The sequence below is a fragment of the Taeniopygia guttata genome, chromosome 19, assembly GCF_048771995.1.
Source record: "Taeniopygia guttata chromosome 19, bTaeGut7.mat, whole genome shotgun sequence".
Classification (NCBI taxonomy): domain Eukaryota; kingdom Metazoa; phylum Chordata; class Aves; order Passeriformes; family Estrildidae; genus Taeniopygia; species Taeniopygia guttata.
In genome coordinates, this window is record NC_133044.1 from 2,472,975 (window position 1) to 2,490,326 (window position 17,352).

Consider the following 17,352-nt stretch of genomic DNA (forward strand, 5'->3'; position numbering starts at 1 on the left):
GTAACAACATCGTGGTAAATTCAATCTAGTCAATGAGAAGTTTATGAGCCTAAATATATCAAAAGGGCAATGAAAGCTAATATATAGTGATTAAATAACAATCTGTGAGGAAAAGACACCCAACTTTCAATTCCAGGGCAGTGGCATCATGTCCTGATGAAAAATAGGGTTTGAATTGTTTCAGAGGACACTGCAGCCATTTGCCCTTTTTAACAGCCTGGAAGTTCACAAGGCAAGATTACCTTATAATTCCACTGAAGTGGATCTCAAATAAAGTTTTTTGATTAAAATCTCCATTTCTGTGCCTCCTGGCAGTGCCAATATTGCTGGAACAGGACATCAGCTGCAACACCAGCGACTCTGGAATGCACTGCCATAAAGTGTAAATCAGCTTTGTCCTACTTTAATATTGGTTTAACAATAAAAAAAGAACTTGGATGTTTAATATTTAAGTAGTACAATTATCCCTTTAGAACTGAATCCAGAAGGACCCTTCATGGGTACACAGTGTGAAACAACAATGAAGGGAATGTGGGTTTGCACCCGAGGAGACTTTGATTTGTAGGAACCAGCTGAAAGGTGAACTGGTGTGTGCTTTGTGAATTAGTGTGATTTTGTGTGTATTGAGGAGATGCCACAGGGACTCTGGAGCAGGGGAAATCTCTCCCACGGTGCCATGGACAAAACTGAACAAGGCTCAAACACTGTGAGAGCAGGGAGCTGTGAACAACATCCATTCCAGGGGTTGTCCCCAGCTGGCCATGCTGGTCCCTTGGTTTGGAAGCCCAGAGACAAGGGTGGCTTTCTCCAGCATTGTTTTGGAAGCTAAGGTCACAGCAAGTGAAGCCTCCCTTTCCATTCTCCTCTTCTTCCTATCTTTTGTCACTTCAGGGTGAGTGAACACAGAAAAATGTCAGGTTTTGGGAGGAACACTTTAATCATGAGCTAAGTATTGTCCCTGAACAGCGCAGGAATGTTCAGATGCCAATTTTTGTGTTTTGGGGGAAGGTCAGAGAGGAAGTCCTGCACCTGCACTGCACTGCAGGGTGATTCTGCCCATTTCTGCCAGCCTTGAGGACTCTGCTGTGCCCAGCCAGGGGATGGCCAGTGTGCCTAGGCAGAGATGGAGCCGTGCATGCCATGGATTACATGGCTGGAGCACACATGTGCAGCCACTTGTGAGCAACAAAAGCACAGAGCTATTTACTACCTCACACAGATGGGTAAGTCCACTCCAGAGATCTCTGCAGACTTGTGAAATCAGGATGACGTGTCTGGAATTCTTCCTCTCCTCTCCACTGCTGAAGAAACTCAGGCAAATGCAAGTTGGCAGCTCCTTTAAAGACTCCAATTTACCCATTTTACATAATAACTTTCAGCTGCATTAAACACAAGCACACAAAAAAAAAAAAAAAAAAACAACCAGGTAGCACCAACAGTGAAATCTAAATTTGGATTACTCACAGAGAAAACACACAAAGTCTGAATGATTTTACAATTAAATCAGAAGCAAACTGAACTAATTTTTACACTAAGCTGGATTGTCCATCGGACACATCAGTCTGCACTCAGAGGGAAGTTGTAGGAGCAAAGTTCTGCACTTCCTGAGGCAACTGAGGAATAGCAAATACATCCACACATCTCTGGTTCCTACTGGTTCCTCCCAAATCCAGAAAAATCCAGACTTCTGGGGCATTATGAACCCTTTCTAAGAACAGCCCTGCCAAAAGCAAAGAACAGATTTCTCTATTAAAGGATTCTCTTATTCCATAGCTCCTCCTGAGTGTTTGCCCCAGCCCTGAGTGTGTGGCTGTTCCACTTCCTGGATATTCATTTATTTGTTGCTGGGTGTAAGAAAACCTGAAATCATAACTCTCAGATTAGATTCATTTGATATTTCAATTTCCAATCTAAATTTTAATCAACTCTTTTATTTCAGCATTTCATTTTATCACGATGAATTACTTGGAGGAATACACAATACAGAATCTCTATGGAGTAACTGAATGTAATAATATTTACTTAGAAACTTTCATTTCTTTTTCTCCAAACTGTTAAAATAGAATGTACAGACACAGTAACAGAAATATGAGGTGACAGAAGAGAATGGGCCAGATCTTTGTGAATCCACTCCATTTTATCAGGCACATAAAACTAAGCTGGCCTCAGCTTGATGTAACTGATATATCTCAAAAATGAATGTTAGACATGAAATGGCAAAAAGGCTGGTGAGCCAAATTTATCTTACTGTTTTATCTTACTGGGTTTGTTCTTTTCTTTTATTCCCTTTCTATATTTTCAAAATATTCCTTAATACTCTTTCCTTTCAGAAGGAAATATAAGTCTATCAAAATAATATTTAGAAGCTCAGCTGCAACATCCTCCATGGTAATTCAGTCTGGCTGTTTGTTACTCCTTGTGAGGAACAGTTCTGCTTGAGCTCTCCACAGAGAAAAAAACAACTCTGTTTTCCTGATGTACTTCAGATTCAAATTATTGAAGTGCAGGATGGAGAAATGAATGAGATAAAGGCATGGGAAATGTGTAATTCATACCTGGCTGCTGTGATGAGCTCGCTGGTAACTGATAAAGCTGTGAGTGCTGAAAGAACTTTAATGAGAAATGTTATTGACCTAAGTGCCAGTGTTATCAGCACTATTGCATTTAAAATAAATGAAATTTAAAATATTTAACTTGCACTTCAGCAGTGTCCACTGACAAGTATTTTAGTTTAATATCTACCTATGATTTTAACATATCTTTAGATGAGAATATCAAAAGCAAATTCCATCTTCGTTCCTACAGTCCTATAACTTTTTATGCTCTTATAATTAAAAACAATTCCGGGTTCTTTCCGCTGTGTAACTCATTCAAAGACAGATGTAACACACTTTTTTTGCTACCTCCTCTCTAAATTGACAACATTGTTTCTGTGCAGCCTTTCAGAAAGTTTCCAGAGCAAAGGAGCTGTTGTTCCTGCTTATAGCTGGAAGAAACCTCAAACTATAAAGTAACTCTCATGATTAAGATGAACCATCAATAATCATCTATTTTTAAGTGCAGCATCCTATAAATCCTCCTAATTAGTAAACTAGATGTCTTCTTTTTAGCAAACAATCCCCAGCCTCCCTCCATATTTATTTCCCTGAATTCAATTATGTTTGCACCTGCTGGCCCAATCACCTAAATGACAGATTCTGGATGGAAGGGAGAAGCTGGGCTATAAACAATAATTTCATTATAGCTCAATTTAAAGGATTTGCCTGCACCTATTTTCTCTGCTTTATGAAGAATGTTGATGCTGTTTCCTCCTCTGTGGCTCTGCTCTCCTGTCAGGAGATGCAGCAGCACCAGCAAGAATTTCACACTGCTCCCAATCCATCCTTCACTGCTGACTCCATAGGAATCCAAGCTAAGATTTTCCTGGAGGGGAAGGACCATTAGCATAAAGAGGGAAGGAGTGATTACCAAGTCTGGGCTGAAAAACTGATTAAAAAAAAAAAATTAGTTGGTTGCTAAAAAGGAATCTTTGTAAAATAAAGGTTAGGAAATATTTCTTTAGAATACAAAAATAACAGAACTACTTTTGCCATGAAAAGCTATGGAGGAGGAGGAGGTATACCTGCTGGTATTTACCTACCATGACTTTAAAATCCATCTACTCCCTAAAGCAAATCAGTTACTTTCCCAAAAATCTTCCTGAATGAAATTCAGTCTCTGGATAAAAAAAATCCTGAAAATCTGGGAATGGAATCTAAGCCATTCTCTACCTTGCAGGATTCAACAATATAGAGATGGATCTCAAACTGTGGATGTTGAAAATCAACAGCATCCAAACCATCACAGCTCTACAGTTCAGGTGTTCAAAGAAACCCACATTGCCTCCCATCAGCTGAAACACACTTCAAAATATGTTCTGAAGCTGTTACACCTTGAATGTTAAGTCAATATTGGGCAGAATTATCAATTTACCATATTTATTTCACAATGAGCAGTAATTTGGGTGAGTGTAAAATTGGATTGTGTATAAATGAAAACAGTAACCAAAGGGGAGGCAAACAGGCAGCTAAAGCCCTGAGAGAGGAGCTTGGAGAGAGGAGCTGCACAGCATTTTTATGTAACACGTGGGGAAACTGTGCAGCATGGGAGTTTTGAATGTTAATTCTGCAGCTGTACTAAATCCAGTGTGTCAGACTCTGTCTGCAAGCAAGCCAGATTTAAGGAAGCACATTTTTACTGCAGCATTGGAGGCTGAAAAATGGTTAACTTGGTTAAGTTCACCAGGAGGAAGTTTATATAGTAGTCTAAGATGAATTCCAGTATTCCTTCAGCAGTGTTTCACTTCAGAAGTAGTTCTTAGTGAAATAGTTAAGTACTTTTCTAGGTATTCTTTCATTAATTCTTTCCATTAATGAAGAAAAGCATGGCATGAGCTAGAACTCTTCAATTAAGATAATGATTATCATAAACAGATGTTTTGTTTGACAGTTTGAAGGATATGGGTGCACTGTGATTTAGTTCAGAGATTTTAGTTCAACTGAAGATTTCAATTAAATGACCTCACCCTCATGTCTAATTGTATCAATCACAAAATCACCATTCAGAGGGACAGAACTGGAGATGTTTGGGGTCCTTTTTGTGCCAGAAATGTAAACAAGCTGCTGAGGACTGGGGTTAAGCACAGCAGGCAGGAGCAGGGCACAAGGCAGTGAGATAACACACGTGGCTTAACAAGCACCCCGTTATCTCCTTGCAGCAGCCACAGGAGCTGGGGCTGGCCTCACACACAGCTGCAGACAAAGGCTGGGGCAGGTTGGAAGCCATGGATCAACTTCTGATACACCTCACCCACTGGAAATAGCACCCAGCCAGCTGTGACAGAAATATGAAATGCACCTGGGAAAGTTCTGCCGTGGAAATGAACCTGTACTTTTGCAAATGTGGTCTTGTCAGCTCTAAGGATCTAAAATTCAGTTCTGCATTTCCTCCTAAACCATACAAGCCTGGCCACTGTGCTTTGACTTAACTAAAAAAATGGTGAAGTTAGTGATTGCTTTCCAAAACAACAATTATTTTCAGAGTAAGAATTGCTTTAATTTCACTTTACCTTCTAAATTAGTGTCAGTGTTTAAGTTTTACAGCCTAATTTTACAAACACAAGCAACTACTTTAAAATTTGGTAAGACATTTAGTCACTTTCAAGCAAAAAAAAAAATCCTTTTCATACTTGTAAAGTGTTATAGGCATAATCTGGATAATCTTATTATGTGACAAACATGGTCTGATTCACGGATAACACTTCCTAATAAATTAACACACCTCTGTTAAAACAAAATCTTTTGTTATAAAAGAAGTAGAAAAGCCCGCCATATACTTAAGAGAATTTTAAATATTGTCACCAAGCTAAAAACAGCAAGTAAATATTAACTCTGTGAAGTGCAAAACAAGTTTTATTGACCCGTGAGGTAAATATTGACTGAAATGAAGCAAATATTTATGTGCTGATGTTAAGGGGACGAATCCCCTTCACCACAGCTAACAAGATTTTGCCCACTACATTTCTGGGTTTGTATTTATTCCAAAAGGTCTGAAAGGAGGTATTTCCTTTTCCAGACATCTGCTTCTTAAAAACAAAACTGTCTTTCCTCAGTGACTAAATTGGATGTGCACCCAGAGGGCTGGAATATTGTACAACACACAGGTTTGACAAATTGCTTTCAGACAGAAAACTCACTTAACTAAAACCTGACCAGACAACAACATCCAGGACCCTCTTTGATCCCTAAAAAGATAAACAGAAAGTCAAATTCCATTTTATGAGTTATGTTAGATTAAATTTGGGTTTGGAAATGTATTGCTGTATATCACACACATGGTGGGACTGCTAGGGCTGTCCTGTGCAGGGCCAGGAGTGGGACCTGGATGATCCCAGTGGGTCCCTTCCATCTCAGGGTATTCTATGATTCAACAAGGAAAATGCAGAATAATTAAGGATATAACTACCAGCAGGTACTACAAATGGAATATAAATTAACAAACTCATCTACTCCTTCCTGGTAAACCCACTCATGTTTACACACATGAGAATTCACTGTTCAATTGAATGATTCACACGGGGATTCACACGTTCAGATGAGCAAATTAGATGGGAAAAAACCCTTATTTTGAGAAACTTCAAAGGTCCTACTGAAAATTCTGGCACCTTTAAGGACACCCATTAGAGAATACCAGCGTCATGATCATTACAACTTCTGACCTAAATACCTCCGTAATGGTCTAACAGCAGCAATTAACACACACCTCCCGAAATTCTTGAGCAGCTGAATAATTTTTGAGTCACTGGATTTAACAGATCCTCCAGTGTCTCTACAAGAAAAGCCCGGTTCAGGAAACAGCTTCTCCACTTGGTCCTGATGACCACGGAGTCACTCCTTCCTGCAGATAAAAACAGAGGTTGAGCACCCTCCTGTGCAGGGAGCAAAAACTACAGCTGCCCTTTGTGGCTCTGCTGGCTGATTCTCATTCAAGGCTTTATCTTTGCCTAAAAAAACAAAAACAAAACAAAAACAAAACCAAACAAGACTCCAGGATCTAATTCAGCAGCTTTGGAACAATTACATGACACCACTGCAGTGGAATTACTCTCAGTTTAGAATGACTTCACAAGAATGAACACGCTGCTGTACACAGAGGGCTCAAGATTTCTGGAAACCTCAGGGAACGGGGTGATGTCATTGCAACACAAAAATATCTGCTTCGAATTCCTGGCGAGTCTCCTTGACAAAGCTTAGAGGATCAGAGTTCAGCAGTGAAACTCAGCCATCACCTCAGGGGTGTTTTCAGAACTGGGCTCTGTTCTTCACAGTCTCACATACTCAGGAGCTGTTTTCTTGTGCTCAAAATACAAACTGAAGTCAGGGTTTGTAGAGTTGCAGGAGACAGTTTTTAAAAGATGGAACACTCAAAGCTCAGGAAACATTCAAATTTTAAAGGTTATTTGAACCTCTTGGAAGCACTTTCAAATCCTTCAAACAGTTTAAACTAAACCCTCTTAATTTTGCAGAACTCTTCCATACTCAAGCAGCATTTTGGGTAAAATGAAGACAAACCAATAAAGCCTTTGAATATTCAGGACATTCTGCTATTCTACAGACTCTTACCAAAAAGCCCATTTTTTTTATCATTTCATTAACTAAAAATACTTTCCCTGTATTTGAGATCAGCTTCTTTAAATTCCACCACAGATGATGCTGCACACCTCATTTTAAAGCACCAATTCCTTCTGATGAAAAAAGGTGATACAAAAGGTGAGGATTGTAACCCCTTAACCTGCTCAGGTTTCTGCAGAGCTCCTTCAGGACACAAAATACATCCTGCTAATATTCTTCTGCCTGTAAAACAAGCTCTCAGCAACTTCTAGGAGGGAGTAACTGCTGCTGCAGAGGTAAATACTGAGCTGCCAGGGCATCCCAGGCAGAGTTCCACAAGGATCAGAGTTTGTTCCAATGTTTTCATGCACTGAACAAGCCCAGGAAAAGCAGGTACACACTGATGGAAAGTGCTGATTGCACCAATTAAAGAGATACCAGCTGTTCCTGGGAGGCAGAGAAAGTCTGGGATACTTCTGAGTGTATAAACACCTGAAAATGTGCCTGGGCACTCTATGAAATTTATTGGCCTCCTGGGAGTAGAATCCAAATCCAGACTGGTAAATTTATCACCAGATATTCCATGACCTAATATGTCCAATGCCCACGGGAAAAGACTTCCAATTTTCTGTGAATAATCTCCCAAATCTCTCTTGTGTCAGGAGTTACTAAATCCAGAGGTCATTAATGGCACTAGGAAAACATACCTGTTAAATAACAACATCTCTGAAGAGTTACACACCTTCTAATGAGCTGCGAATTGGAGATAAATCAGCAAGTGACCTGCATGAGCAAACACCACTGATTAATAAGCTGCCACGAATTAATTTAGTGTTTTCAGTGCATGTGGCAATGAGAAACAATTTGAGAACAATGTGGATTTAAAGCTACATTTGTACTTTAATGCATTTTATAATTACAAAAAAGAAACAGCTGAACAAATCTTTTAAATTTATACCCTTCCAAGCGATGTACAGAAGGCATGCATAATTTCCAATCATAAAACACTATTTAAAAATAAAAGATTTATAATTGCTTTCCCTGATTTGAGAAGCAAATTAAGATTTTTTTTTCACATTGTCCTTCATAATCCAAACACGATGCAAGTGACTGACTGAGCAAAGAGTGGGAGAATGAACAATATGGCACAGCAGAAGCCAAACACAACAGGTTTGTGTTATCCTTGGAAGGATGGGGACATGGCCATGAAATTCTTTGAGTGCTTCCTGCCAGGCATCTGAAATCTGCATCGGTGCTGCTACTGAGCAGTACTGGGATAATTAGGCAGAAAAATTACACAAATGAGAAAGGTCTTCTGAGTTCAGAGGGCCTGCAGAAACAGGAGGCCTGTGGCTATGTTTAATACTTAAGTATATCTGTAATAACCAGCCCAGGTTTCTTCCAATCCATCAGCCACAGCCCGAGCGAAACACAGAGGATTTGTGACCTGAACTTTCCAGTCGGGAAATTCTAGGCACAGTTTCCAAAAACATCATAAACATAGATCAAATTGCCTCCTCAAAACCTACCTCCAAGAGACACAGAGATGCAGCCAGTGTTTTCAGCTACTTCCTTGAAAAGAAAAGAGAAGCTTTGTTGTTAGATGGTGCCACTGAACACCCGACCACGTAACCCTTCCAAACACTTAAGTTTTCCACTTCATAATATCTACAGCTAAGGGCCCATCCTTTCCTTCTCCAGGGGTTACTGACCCCACAGCATTGCTGTATTCAAACTTTGGAATTAAACAGGCATTTCTAACTCAAAACAATACAGCACCGATTTTCAAAGCTGCTTAGATATTAGTCCCACTTTCCATGTGAGCTGCATACCTAAACACTTTTTCTAGAAAAATATCTGAGCCAGGGAAAACAGATGCCATTTCTGGACGCAAACTAATTTATTCAAGAGCATATTTCAAAAGAAAACCTGTATCTATTTCACTCCAAACCTCTCCCAAGAGCTACAGCAGCATTAACTAGGGCAGCGCTTCCCTCAGGTTTCCTGGGAGGCAAAGCCAATTTCCAGACAGCAGGACTCCCTTAATCGCCATCGACAAGTAATGACACCGCAGTACACATATACTTTTACATCCATCCCTCCATTTCCTACCTAATTATTGCCCTCCCAGATTAATTTTAATTGCGGCTTTAAATAAAAAGCAACAGGACCCTCCCCCTCGTTTTGGCGCGGTGGAGGCTGAGGGGAGGCGCACCCTCCTCACGGGCCGTGACGGGGCGAAGGCCGCGACGTTGCCAGAGCAACGCCCAGCTCCGAGCCTTCCTCCCTCCTCACGCCTCTCCTTCCTCCTCCCCTCACGGCTCCTCCTCTTCCTCCCCCTCGGCCCCGGCGATGGCGGCGGGCGGCGGGCGGGAGGCGCCGGGCGCCCCATGAGGTACCGGGGAGGGGCGGGAAAGGGGCCGCGCCCGCGTCCCCTCACAGCGCGGGGCAGGGAGGGGGACACGGGGAGGGGCACCCTTCCCTCCCTTCCCTTCCCTTCCCTTCCCTTCCCTTCCCTTCCCTTCCCTTCCCTTCCCTTCCCTTCCCTTCCCTTCCCTTCCCTTCCCTTCCCTTCCCTTCCCTTCCCTTCCCTTCCCTTCCCTTCCCTTCCCTTCCCTTCCCTTCCCTTCCCTTCCCTTCCCTTCCCTTCCCTTCCCTTCCCGCAGCGCGGGGGGAGCAGCGGCCTCGGGAGAGTCGGGGAATGCGCGAATGGGCCTTTCTGAAGAGCCGTATTTTAGTTAATTTTTGAGGGGAGAACAAAATCTGGAGTCTTCTCTGAAATCCCATTTAATGGGAGTTTGCTCGGTGCGATCCCTCAGCTCCTGCTTTTTGAAAACTGAGCTGTCAGTTCCTGCAGAACCCGTCCCCAAAACACCAACTGCAGGGCAAATGAGGTGTATTTTTTATTCCTTCCTGTAAAAGCACTGCTCACTAACACTGTAACATTGTTCACACTAGTCAATACCATCTCCATCGGTTTTATTCGTGTGCAAAAAAAAATACAGAATGAGAATTTAGGTTGTTTTGAAGTATGATGTCATTTTTGGCCAACAAAAAAAAAATAGTAGTAGTAGGAGCAGCACTTGTAAATATTAGTAAGTTCTCATATTCATGTGTTAAAGTGATTCTACTTGTTAATGTTACCTTCGTTTTAAAGGCTAAAGAATTTGAGGTATGTGCAAATGCATCCAGAACTTGCTGTGCAAAACCAATTTTGCTTTGTTTCTGTATCCCCAGTGAACCTAGCTGTGAAAAAAAAAAGCAAAACATTTTCAAAGAGGAATCTGGAAGTTTGAACAGTAGGAAGAGGATTATATCAAAATTCTCACTGTTTCAATATTACTCCATAGTGACAAGTATTGTGTCAAATTCAGCTTCGAGGCATTTTCCAAAATCATTAATGTCACATCAGTCCAGAGAAGTTGATTTAACCCTGTTTGATCCGAGTAAAGACTCACAGAGAAGTGAAAAACTGCCCAGAAGGCAACCAAAAAATGCCAAAGGAAAGATAAATCAGATCGCATTTGGTTGCATTTCATTTTTCACTCTTTTAAATGCTTCTTAGAAAATGGCCTAACCTGGTTCTGCTCCCTTCCCCAGACAGGATAATCTCATTAATCTCATAATGGCCCTCAGTTCTGAGCACGCACTGGCTTTTGACTGGATGTGTCTGAACCAGTGCTCACCAATTAATGGATGCATGGAAATGTACTCCCTGCTTCCTTCCCATCAGTGTTTGCTCCTTTTCTGGCCCACTGCTGTTGCTATTTTTGTGAAATTATGCAGCACTTCCACAATCTCTCCTGTACAAGCCAGTGCTGGTCTCCTGTCCGGCAGCTTTTGCTGTTCTGGTTCACACTTTTAGCTGTTCCTAAGGCAGCCAGGAAAACCTGCACATGGAGGGAAGAAAATAATTTTAGTTTGGGACACAGGAAGCTGTCCTGTGGAGAGGGGGTGTGACCCACACAACAGACTCGGGCAGGATCTCAGAGAATCTTGCAGTCACTCAGTACAACCTATTGGGTTTTTTTTCCTGAACTATTTATCTCTTTCTTTAACTGTCCCTTTTTACATCCCTCTCTAGGAGACACAAATTAGAAAAAACCCCAGGAGCAAACCCCACCATGCACCCCGACTGCGCCCATCTCCACAGCATCCAGGGCAGCGGCGATGACTCTTCCTCCTCCTCCTCGCCCAGGCTGGCGGGAGAAGGCACGGGCGATGTGCGCATCCAGCTGAGCTCCAGCGCGGGGGAATCCAGGGAAAACCCGAGCTCCCGGGGCTCCCGGCCGGTCTCCCAGAGCCGCTCCCACGGGCACGGCCATGGGGAGGCAGCAGGGCCCGAGGACGCGGCTGCGGAGCCGGAGGAGCAGGGCGGGAGCTCCCTGTCAGAGCTGCGGTACCTCCTGCAGTGGCTGCACAAGAGCCTGCCCTACCTCCTGATCCTCGGCGTCAAACTCCTCACGCAGCACATAACTGGTAGAGTAGAACAAAACCAGCTTGAAGGCAATAGCTCCTACTCCCCCTGCCAAGAAATATACTAATAACCATGCCTGAAATGTAATTCAATTTATTTTTAGCTTTATTTTTATTTGCTTTATTCATCAGAAAGAGAGATTTACTAAACTACATTTCAGTGGCTTCTGTTTCCTTTGCTGGCATATGTACAATGTGCTTAATTATTGTGGCTTGAGAGTCTGAGCTATTAATTCTAATTACAAAGACATATTAGAAGTGGCTGCTTTTTAACCCAGTTCAGTGATTTTTTTTTTTTCTTTTCATGTTTATAATTGATCCTATTTTCCTAATAGGCATTTCTCTTGGAATTGGACTGCTAACAACTTATGCATATGCAAACAAAAGCATAGTAAATCAGGTTTTTCTCAGAGTAAGTATCAAGCCTCTGCAACAAAATTCATTAAGTTAAGCAAGACTTAAACAAGTTAATCCATTTTTGAAAGAAATGTGAATCGAGATGGTGTTTTATTTACTTAATAATATTAGGGATCAAGATGGAAGTAAAGTCTTAATGCTTCTGTACAGGGGAACTTCTCAGATAGATAACAAGGTTTGCAAAATTCAAGGGGGTGGTGTCTGGGATGTATTTCAGCATGTTCTGAGGCAAGGACTGCAATGTGTCTTTACAATCCCCCTGCAGGAACGGTGCTCCAAGTTGCAATGCACTTGGTTACTACTCTACCTAAGTGGATCATCTCTCCTCTTGTATTACACCTTCCACTCTCAGTCCCTGTATCACAGGTAAGTGCAGAAACAGCTCTACCCCACCATAAAATACTCAGACATTAACTGGGACACTTCATCTGCTGTTTTTCTTTAATTGTGGCATTGGTTTGTCTTTCACTTTAATCTCCATTCCTCCCCTTCTGCCAAATTTAACAGGTGCTGTCCTTAAAAACAGTATGTTGGAATTTGCTAGGCTCCATACTCGATTTAATGGCACTGCTGTACCACAGAGAACATTCCTGGCTTTGATTCCCAGCTCTGACCCTTGGGAATACCAAACGTGGCATCCTGGGGCTCTGTGGAGTTCATGACTCCAACTGATTTTTCCCCCTTGACCATTCAGTAGCTGCAGCCTTGGCTGGAAATCAAAGGCTAAATGCCAAACTGAGACAGCACACTGAGCTCTGGAGGATGGGGGCTGTGATGAAGATACAGCAAAGAAGGTTCCATGATGGAAAAGTTGTCAGAGATCCTCAGTGATCCATTCACAATGAGCAGTTCATTTTCTTAGCAAATGTTCTCCCTTGGTGTTAACCAGGTTTCCTTTTTTAATTAAACCTGCTGTGATAATCTCAGGTTACAGTTTCCTGTAAATAGGGTGCTCCAGTAACTTCTGATACTTCTTTTTGTAGCTTAATCTTCTTAAGCCCCACTGTGGATTTTACGAACTTTTGGGAGGTGCTTTGGACTGTGGGAATCACAGACTTTATTCTGAAATTCCTCTTCATGGGCTTGAAGTGCTTTATTCTCCTGGTGCCTTCTTTTATCATATCCTTTAAATCCAAGGTAAGGAAACAAGCTGTAGTTTTGATTCCTTGTGAAGATTATCTTATGGTAAAAGTAACTAATTATTAAATTCTACCCAGAGAAAAATCTTTAATTAAATGTCTGTATATAATCCACCACTACACCGTGGGCAAGAAAACCCTGTGGATTTCATGTTCTTCTCTGCTTGGTGCTAAAAAAGGTTTTTAGTCTGATCAGAAACAATTGCTTGTATTATATCATTGGATAAATGGGTTTATTTCTGTCTCCAGGTTGGGGGTTGAAGCAAACCTTTTATTTTCTGCTCTGTAGGAATGTGTACATGGGCAGTTGGCCTGGAGCAGCTGCAGCACAGGAAATTTTGCTCAACATGCTCCACAAGAACTGTCAAGATTTTAAGATCTGCACATGCATACAGCTGTTTTTTTCTGTCTCTTCAAAAATAATCCTGAATTTTCTTTGTTGTTAATAAACTTAAAGGAATATTTTTGTCAGATTAAAGAATTTGATGCATAGCTTAATTTCTCAAATCAGTAAGGTTTAATAATTTTCTTAGAAGCTTACACTCACTGGTGGTGTATTTATTTTTATCTGCTTCCCGAGGTGAGGCAGGCAAAACCAATTACATTTTATCTTAAAATTGCAATTACTAGTGCTGGTTCAGAAAAAATAAATTAGCAAGTACAGTTTGATGTGGTAGCATTTGAACAGGGTGTTTTGGGACATTTTTATCTCTTATAATGTACCAGAACGAGTTCTTCTGAGGTACAACTGGCTTACTGGCTTCTCTACATACTGATTTATAATCAGATCTCTATTTTTTTTTTCTACAGTTAGTGATGTAACATGCAAAAAAGTTATTGAAAATTCCATTACGCCAACTATGGCTAAATTAAAGAAGGAATCTGGTCAATAATAGCAAATTGTGGCATCATCCAATGTACATTATAGAAAGAGTTACAAATACAGTTTTAGGAAAAACTTACTTTAATTCCTTAAAAGCTAAGCTAAGTATTTATGATTATACATGTACACACACAGTGTACATGTAATGAGCCTTATTCTCACTTTTAAAACCTGAGTGCAGGACACAACTCTGGCTCATGACAAGCTGATCTCTGTGACCAAATTTGTGTTATTCTCCTTTTTCATGTAACTTTACTTTTTTTAATGCTTATGAAATTAAGTCTGACAGCCTTGTTAAGTAGGTAGGCATCTGCCAAGCCATCCCAATTCAGCTTATAATTTGATTTTCTGCAGTCCATCAATCAATTCTGCTACTGTTACTCAGACAGTTGTGGTGAGACTCATGCTCTGATTTTTTTTTTTTTTCCTGTGCTGCACATTTGTTTCATTACAAGAAGAATCTACTCCAAAGAATAACAATGCATCTTTTTCTGTGTATTTTGCAAATCCTTGGAGTTTTAAATCTTGAGCTATTCCTTTGCATGTCTTGCTTAGGGCTACTGGTACATGCTGTTAGAAGAACTCTGCCAGTATTACCGTATGTTTGTCCCCATACCAGTTTGGTTCCGTTACCTCATGGCCCATGGGGAGCTGAACACTGCTCTGAGATGGACCCTTGGCATTCTGCTGGCCCTTCTCTACCTCATCCTCAAGGTATCCAAAGCTTTATACTCTTCTCAAGTTTTCTAGAGAATTCTCAAGTGGGTTTCTGCAGGAATAATCAGTGGAGGGTTACACACACAACACATTTCTCAAAAGTTCCCCTCTGAACTCAAGACCAAGTTGCTTCAGTTTTACTGATGCAGCCTTCCAGGAGAACTGGCTCAGGACTGAAAATCATCTTTATCTAGCAATGGATTAGGATTGCAAAGCAAAGGACACAACCACCATGGGTCTGCTCACATCAGACACAGAACTTGCAAAAATAAAGATAAAATTACAGCTAAGAGAGTCACCATTTTCCAGGAAATGAAATCTCTGCTGGAGTATCCTGTGTGATGCTAAACAAGTTAACCATCTTCCTGCTGGCTCTCTGCTTCTCCAAAGAGCTCATCTGTCCCAAATGTAACCAGTTTGGCTTTAAAAATGGCAAACTTCCTCATGCTCTGGTACCTTAATTCCAGGACTAAAGACCATTGCAAGTATGATAATAATGCTGAAACATTTGCACTCCAATGCTTCATTTCAGAACCTCAACACTCTTAAAAAACAGACCCCCACCAGGAAAAACTTCAGCCTAAATTCTTCATTTGGTTATATTTCAAACATTTAAAATAGAGTCAGTCTGAACTGTTGCTGTGCTTCTGTGACTTCCAACATCCAAACAGCAGTGAGGCTTCCAGTGCTGGAATCAAAAGCTAGGGAGCTTTTTAGTTCACAGTGAAAAATACTAAGCATAACTCAAGTTTTCTTAATTTTTATCCCATTTCAGCTTTTGAGCTTTTTTGGACAATGGAGGAACTTCAGGCAGGTCTTACGGATATTTTTTACACGCCCAGTGAGTACTGAATTCTCTCATGACAAAACCATAACTCCAGTTCACATGGAAATCCTTCTAGAAATTCCTCATTCCCATTCCTTTGTATTGTTTTAGCAATAAAGAAATGCATTTTTAAATTAACCCAGTATACTCATTCTCCCATTCACAGTCTGAGTTCCTTGACTGAATGATAGTGGTGTCACCTGAACAACAACAAAATCACCCACAAAAAAAATAAATGTATATCCCTTCAGATAAAAGGATGTGAAATAATCCTTTTTGTCCTGCTTCTACTTTAAAAATTAGGATTTAAGTTTCCCTGACATAGCAGCCCTTATTCCAAATACCTTTCTGTCCTGGTATTTGGGTGTGGCTTTTTCATCCCCCTCAAAATTAATATTTGCTGCAAATCCTTTGTTTTCCAGCACTATGGGGTGCCAGCCAGCAAGAGACAGTGCTCTGAATCTGATGATATTTGTTCCATTTGCCAAGCTGAATTTCAGAAGCCTATTCTGCTGATCTGTCAGGTAATAAACACAATCCCAATTTTCTTTTTTAAATTAAAGAATATTTTAAACTACTGTTACACAAGACAACATAAAATTACATGAGTGTATGTTTGATTATTTTTCTAAATCAGACTGTACAACTAATATAAATGGAAGAGCTTAGAAGCTCTAAGTTGTCAATTCTTTTCATTTCAGCACATATTTTGTGAAGAATGCATCTCTTTATGGTTTAATAGAGAAAAAACCTGTCCACTCTGCAGAACTGTTATTTCAGACCATGTTAACAAGTGGAAGGATGGAGCCACATCTATGCATCTCCAGATTTTCTAAAGCTTGTCAAATAACTTGGGTTCCAGTTTGTTTGTTCACACTAAGGTTTTTCAGTTTACTGTAGATTAAACTGTAGGTGGCACAAGGAAGGAGTTTCCAAATTCCACATACCATGTATTTAAAACAGTGCAGAAAATGGAAACTTGACCTTTTTTAAGTGGAGAAAACTGAAGTTTTCAGAAAGAATGTAGAAAAAGCCAGCATTGCTTCTCTTGTGATTCTCATAGGAAACAGTCAAATCCTTGAAATGTGCTGCATTACTTCTTAATTCAACATTTTCTTTTAAAAGTTCAGTAGGGTTCCAGACAGTACTAAACTGTATTTATCCTTCTAACATGACTCAAGCCAAAAGGTCAACCTACTGATTTTATTAAGATTATTGGCAAATTTTATACCTTGGACTGCAGTGAGAATTAGAGCTGCTTGTCACTTTTGGCATTAAAGATCTCTAATGCTTGCCCAGTAAATGAGAGAAATGAGCTTTTTAATGCACCTGGAACAGCAGCTATTTCTCACTACACCTGTAGATAAGCACAAGAATAAGGTATTTCCCCTTGAGGTTCCTGTAGGCTTCTAATAGATCCTTGGCTTAATCTTTTGGCTTTAAACCAACCACTGATGTTGGTTTTTTACTTAGCATTTTATAAAGCTGGTATTTTTAAAAGAAATCTTTAATACTATATTTTTGTCATAATAGGAACCAGATTTTCTTACAGGGGAGAATCTATTTTATACTCTATTTGCAATTTGTAGTTTGCATAAAAATCAAAGAGAATAAATGCATTTGAATCCATTTGTTTGGTGCATGTTGAATAAAGGAAGAAGGTTCCTTACTGTTTTGGTATTAACTCATGTAAGCACATAACAACTGCTCACTGCCAGGTATATTTTTCTTGTTGAAGAAAACAAA

At 40.5% G+C, this 17,352-nt stretch overlaps 1 protein-coding gene and 1 long non-coding RNA gene across 2 annotated transcripts in view; one reads left to right on the top strand and one right to left on the bottom strand.

The window, feature by feature from the left end:
• The window catches only part of LOC105758514 (uncharacterized), a 21,692-nt gene extending 12,193 nt beyond the window's left edge, over positions 1-9,499 (bottom strand). Inside the window, exons 1-5 of the long non-coding RNA XR_003963380.4 lie at positions 9,364-9,499; positions 8,678-8,720; positions 7,891-7,931; positions 6,301-6,435; positions 1,211-1,379 (exon numbers count right to left, since the gene is read on the bottom strand). This is a non-coding gene — a long non-coding RNA (uncharacterized lncRNA). The remainder of the gene's footprint in view (positions 1-1,210; positions 1,380-6,300; positions 6,436-7,890; positions 7,932-8,677; positions 8,721-9,363) is intronic.
• On the top strand, positions 9,412-17,235 carry RNFT1 (ring finger protein, transmembrane 1). The gene is made up of 9 exons (XM_012568676.5): positions 9,412-9,543; positions 11,233-11,627; positions 11,960-12,036; positions 12,307-12,407; positions 13,025-13,178; positions 14,619-14,777; positions 15,556-15,621; positions 16,029-16,130; positions 16,308-17,235. Exons 1-9 carry the CDS (start codon positions 9,539-9,541, stop codon positions 16,440-16,442), a joined length of 1,194 nt encoding a protein of 397 aa, XP_012424130.3. The 5' UTR covers positions 9,412-9,538; the 3' UTR covers positions 16,443-17,235.
• Positions 17,236-17,352: the final 117 nt, after the last annotated feature.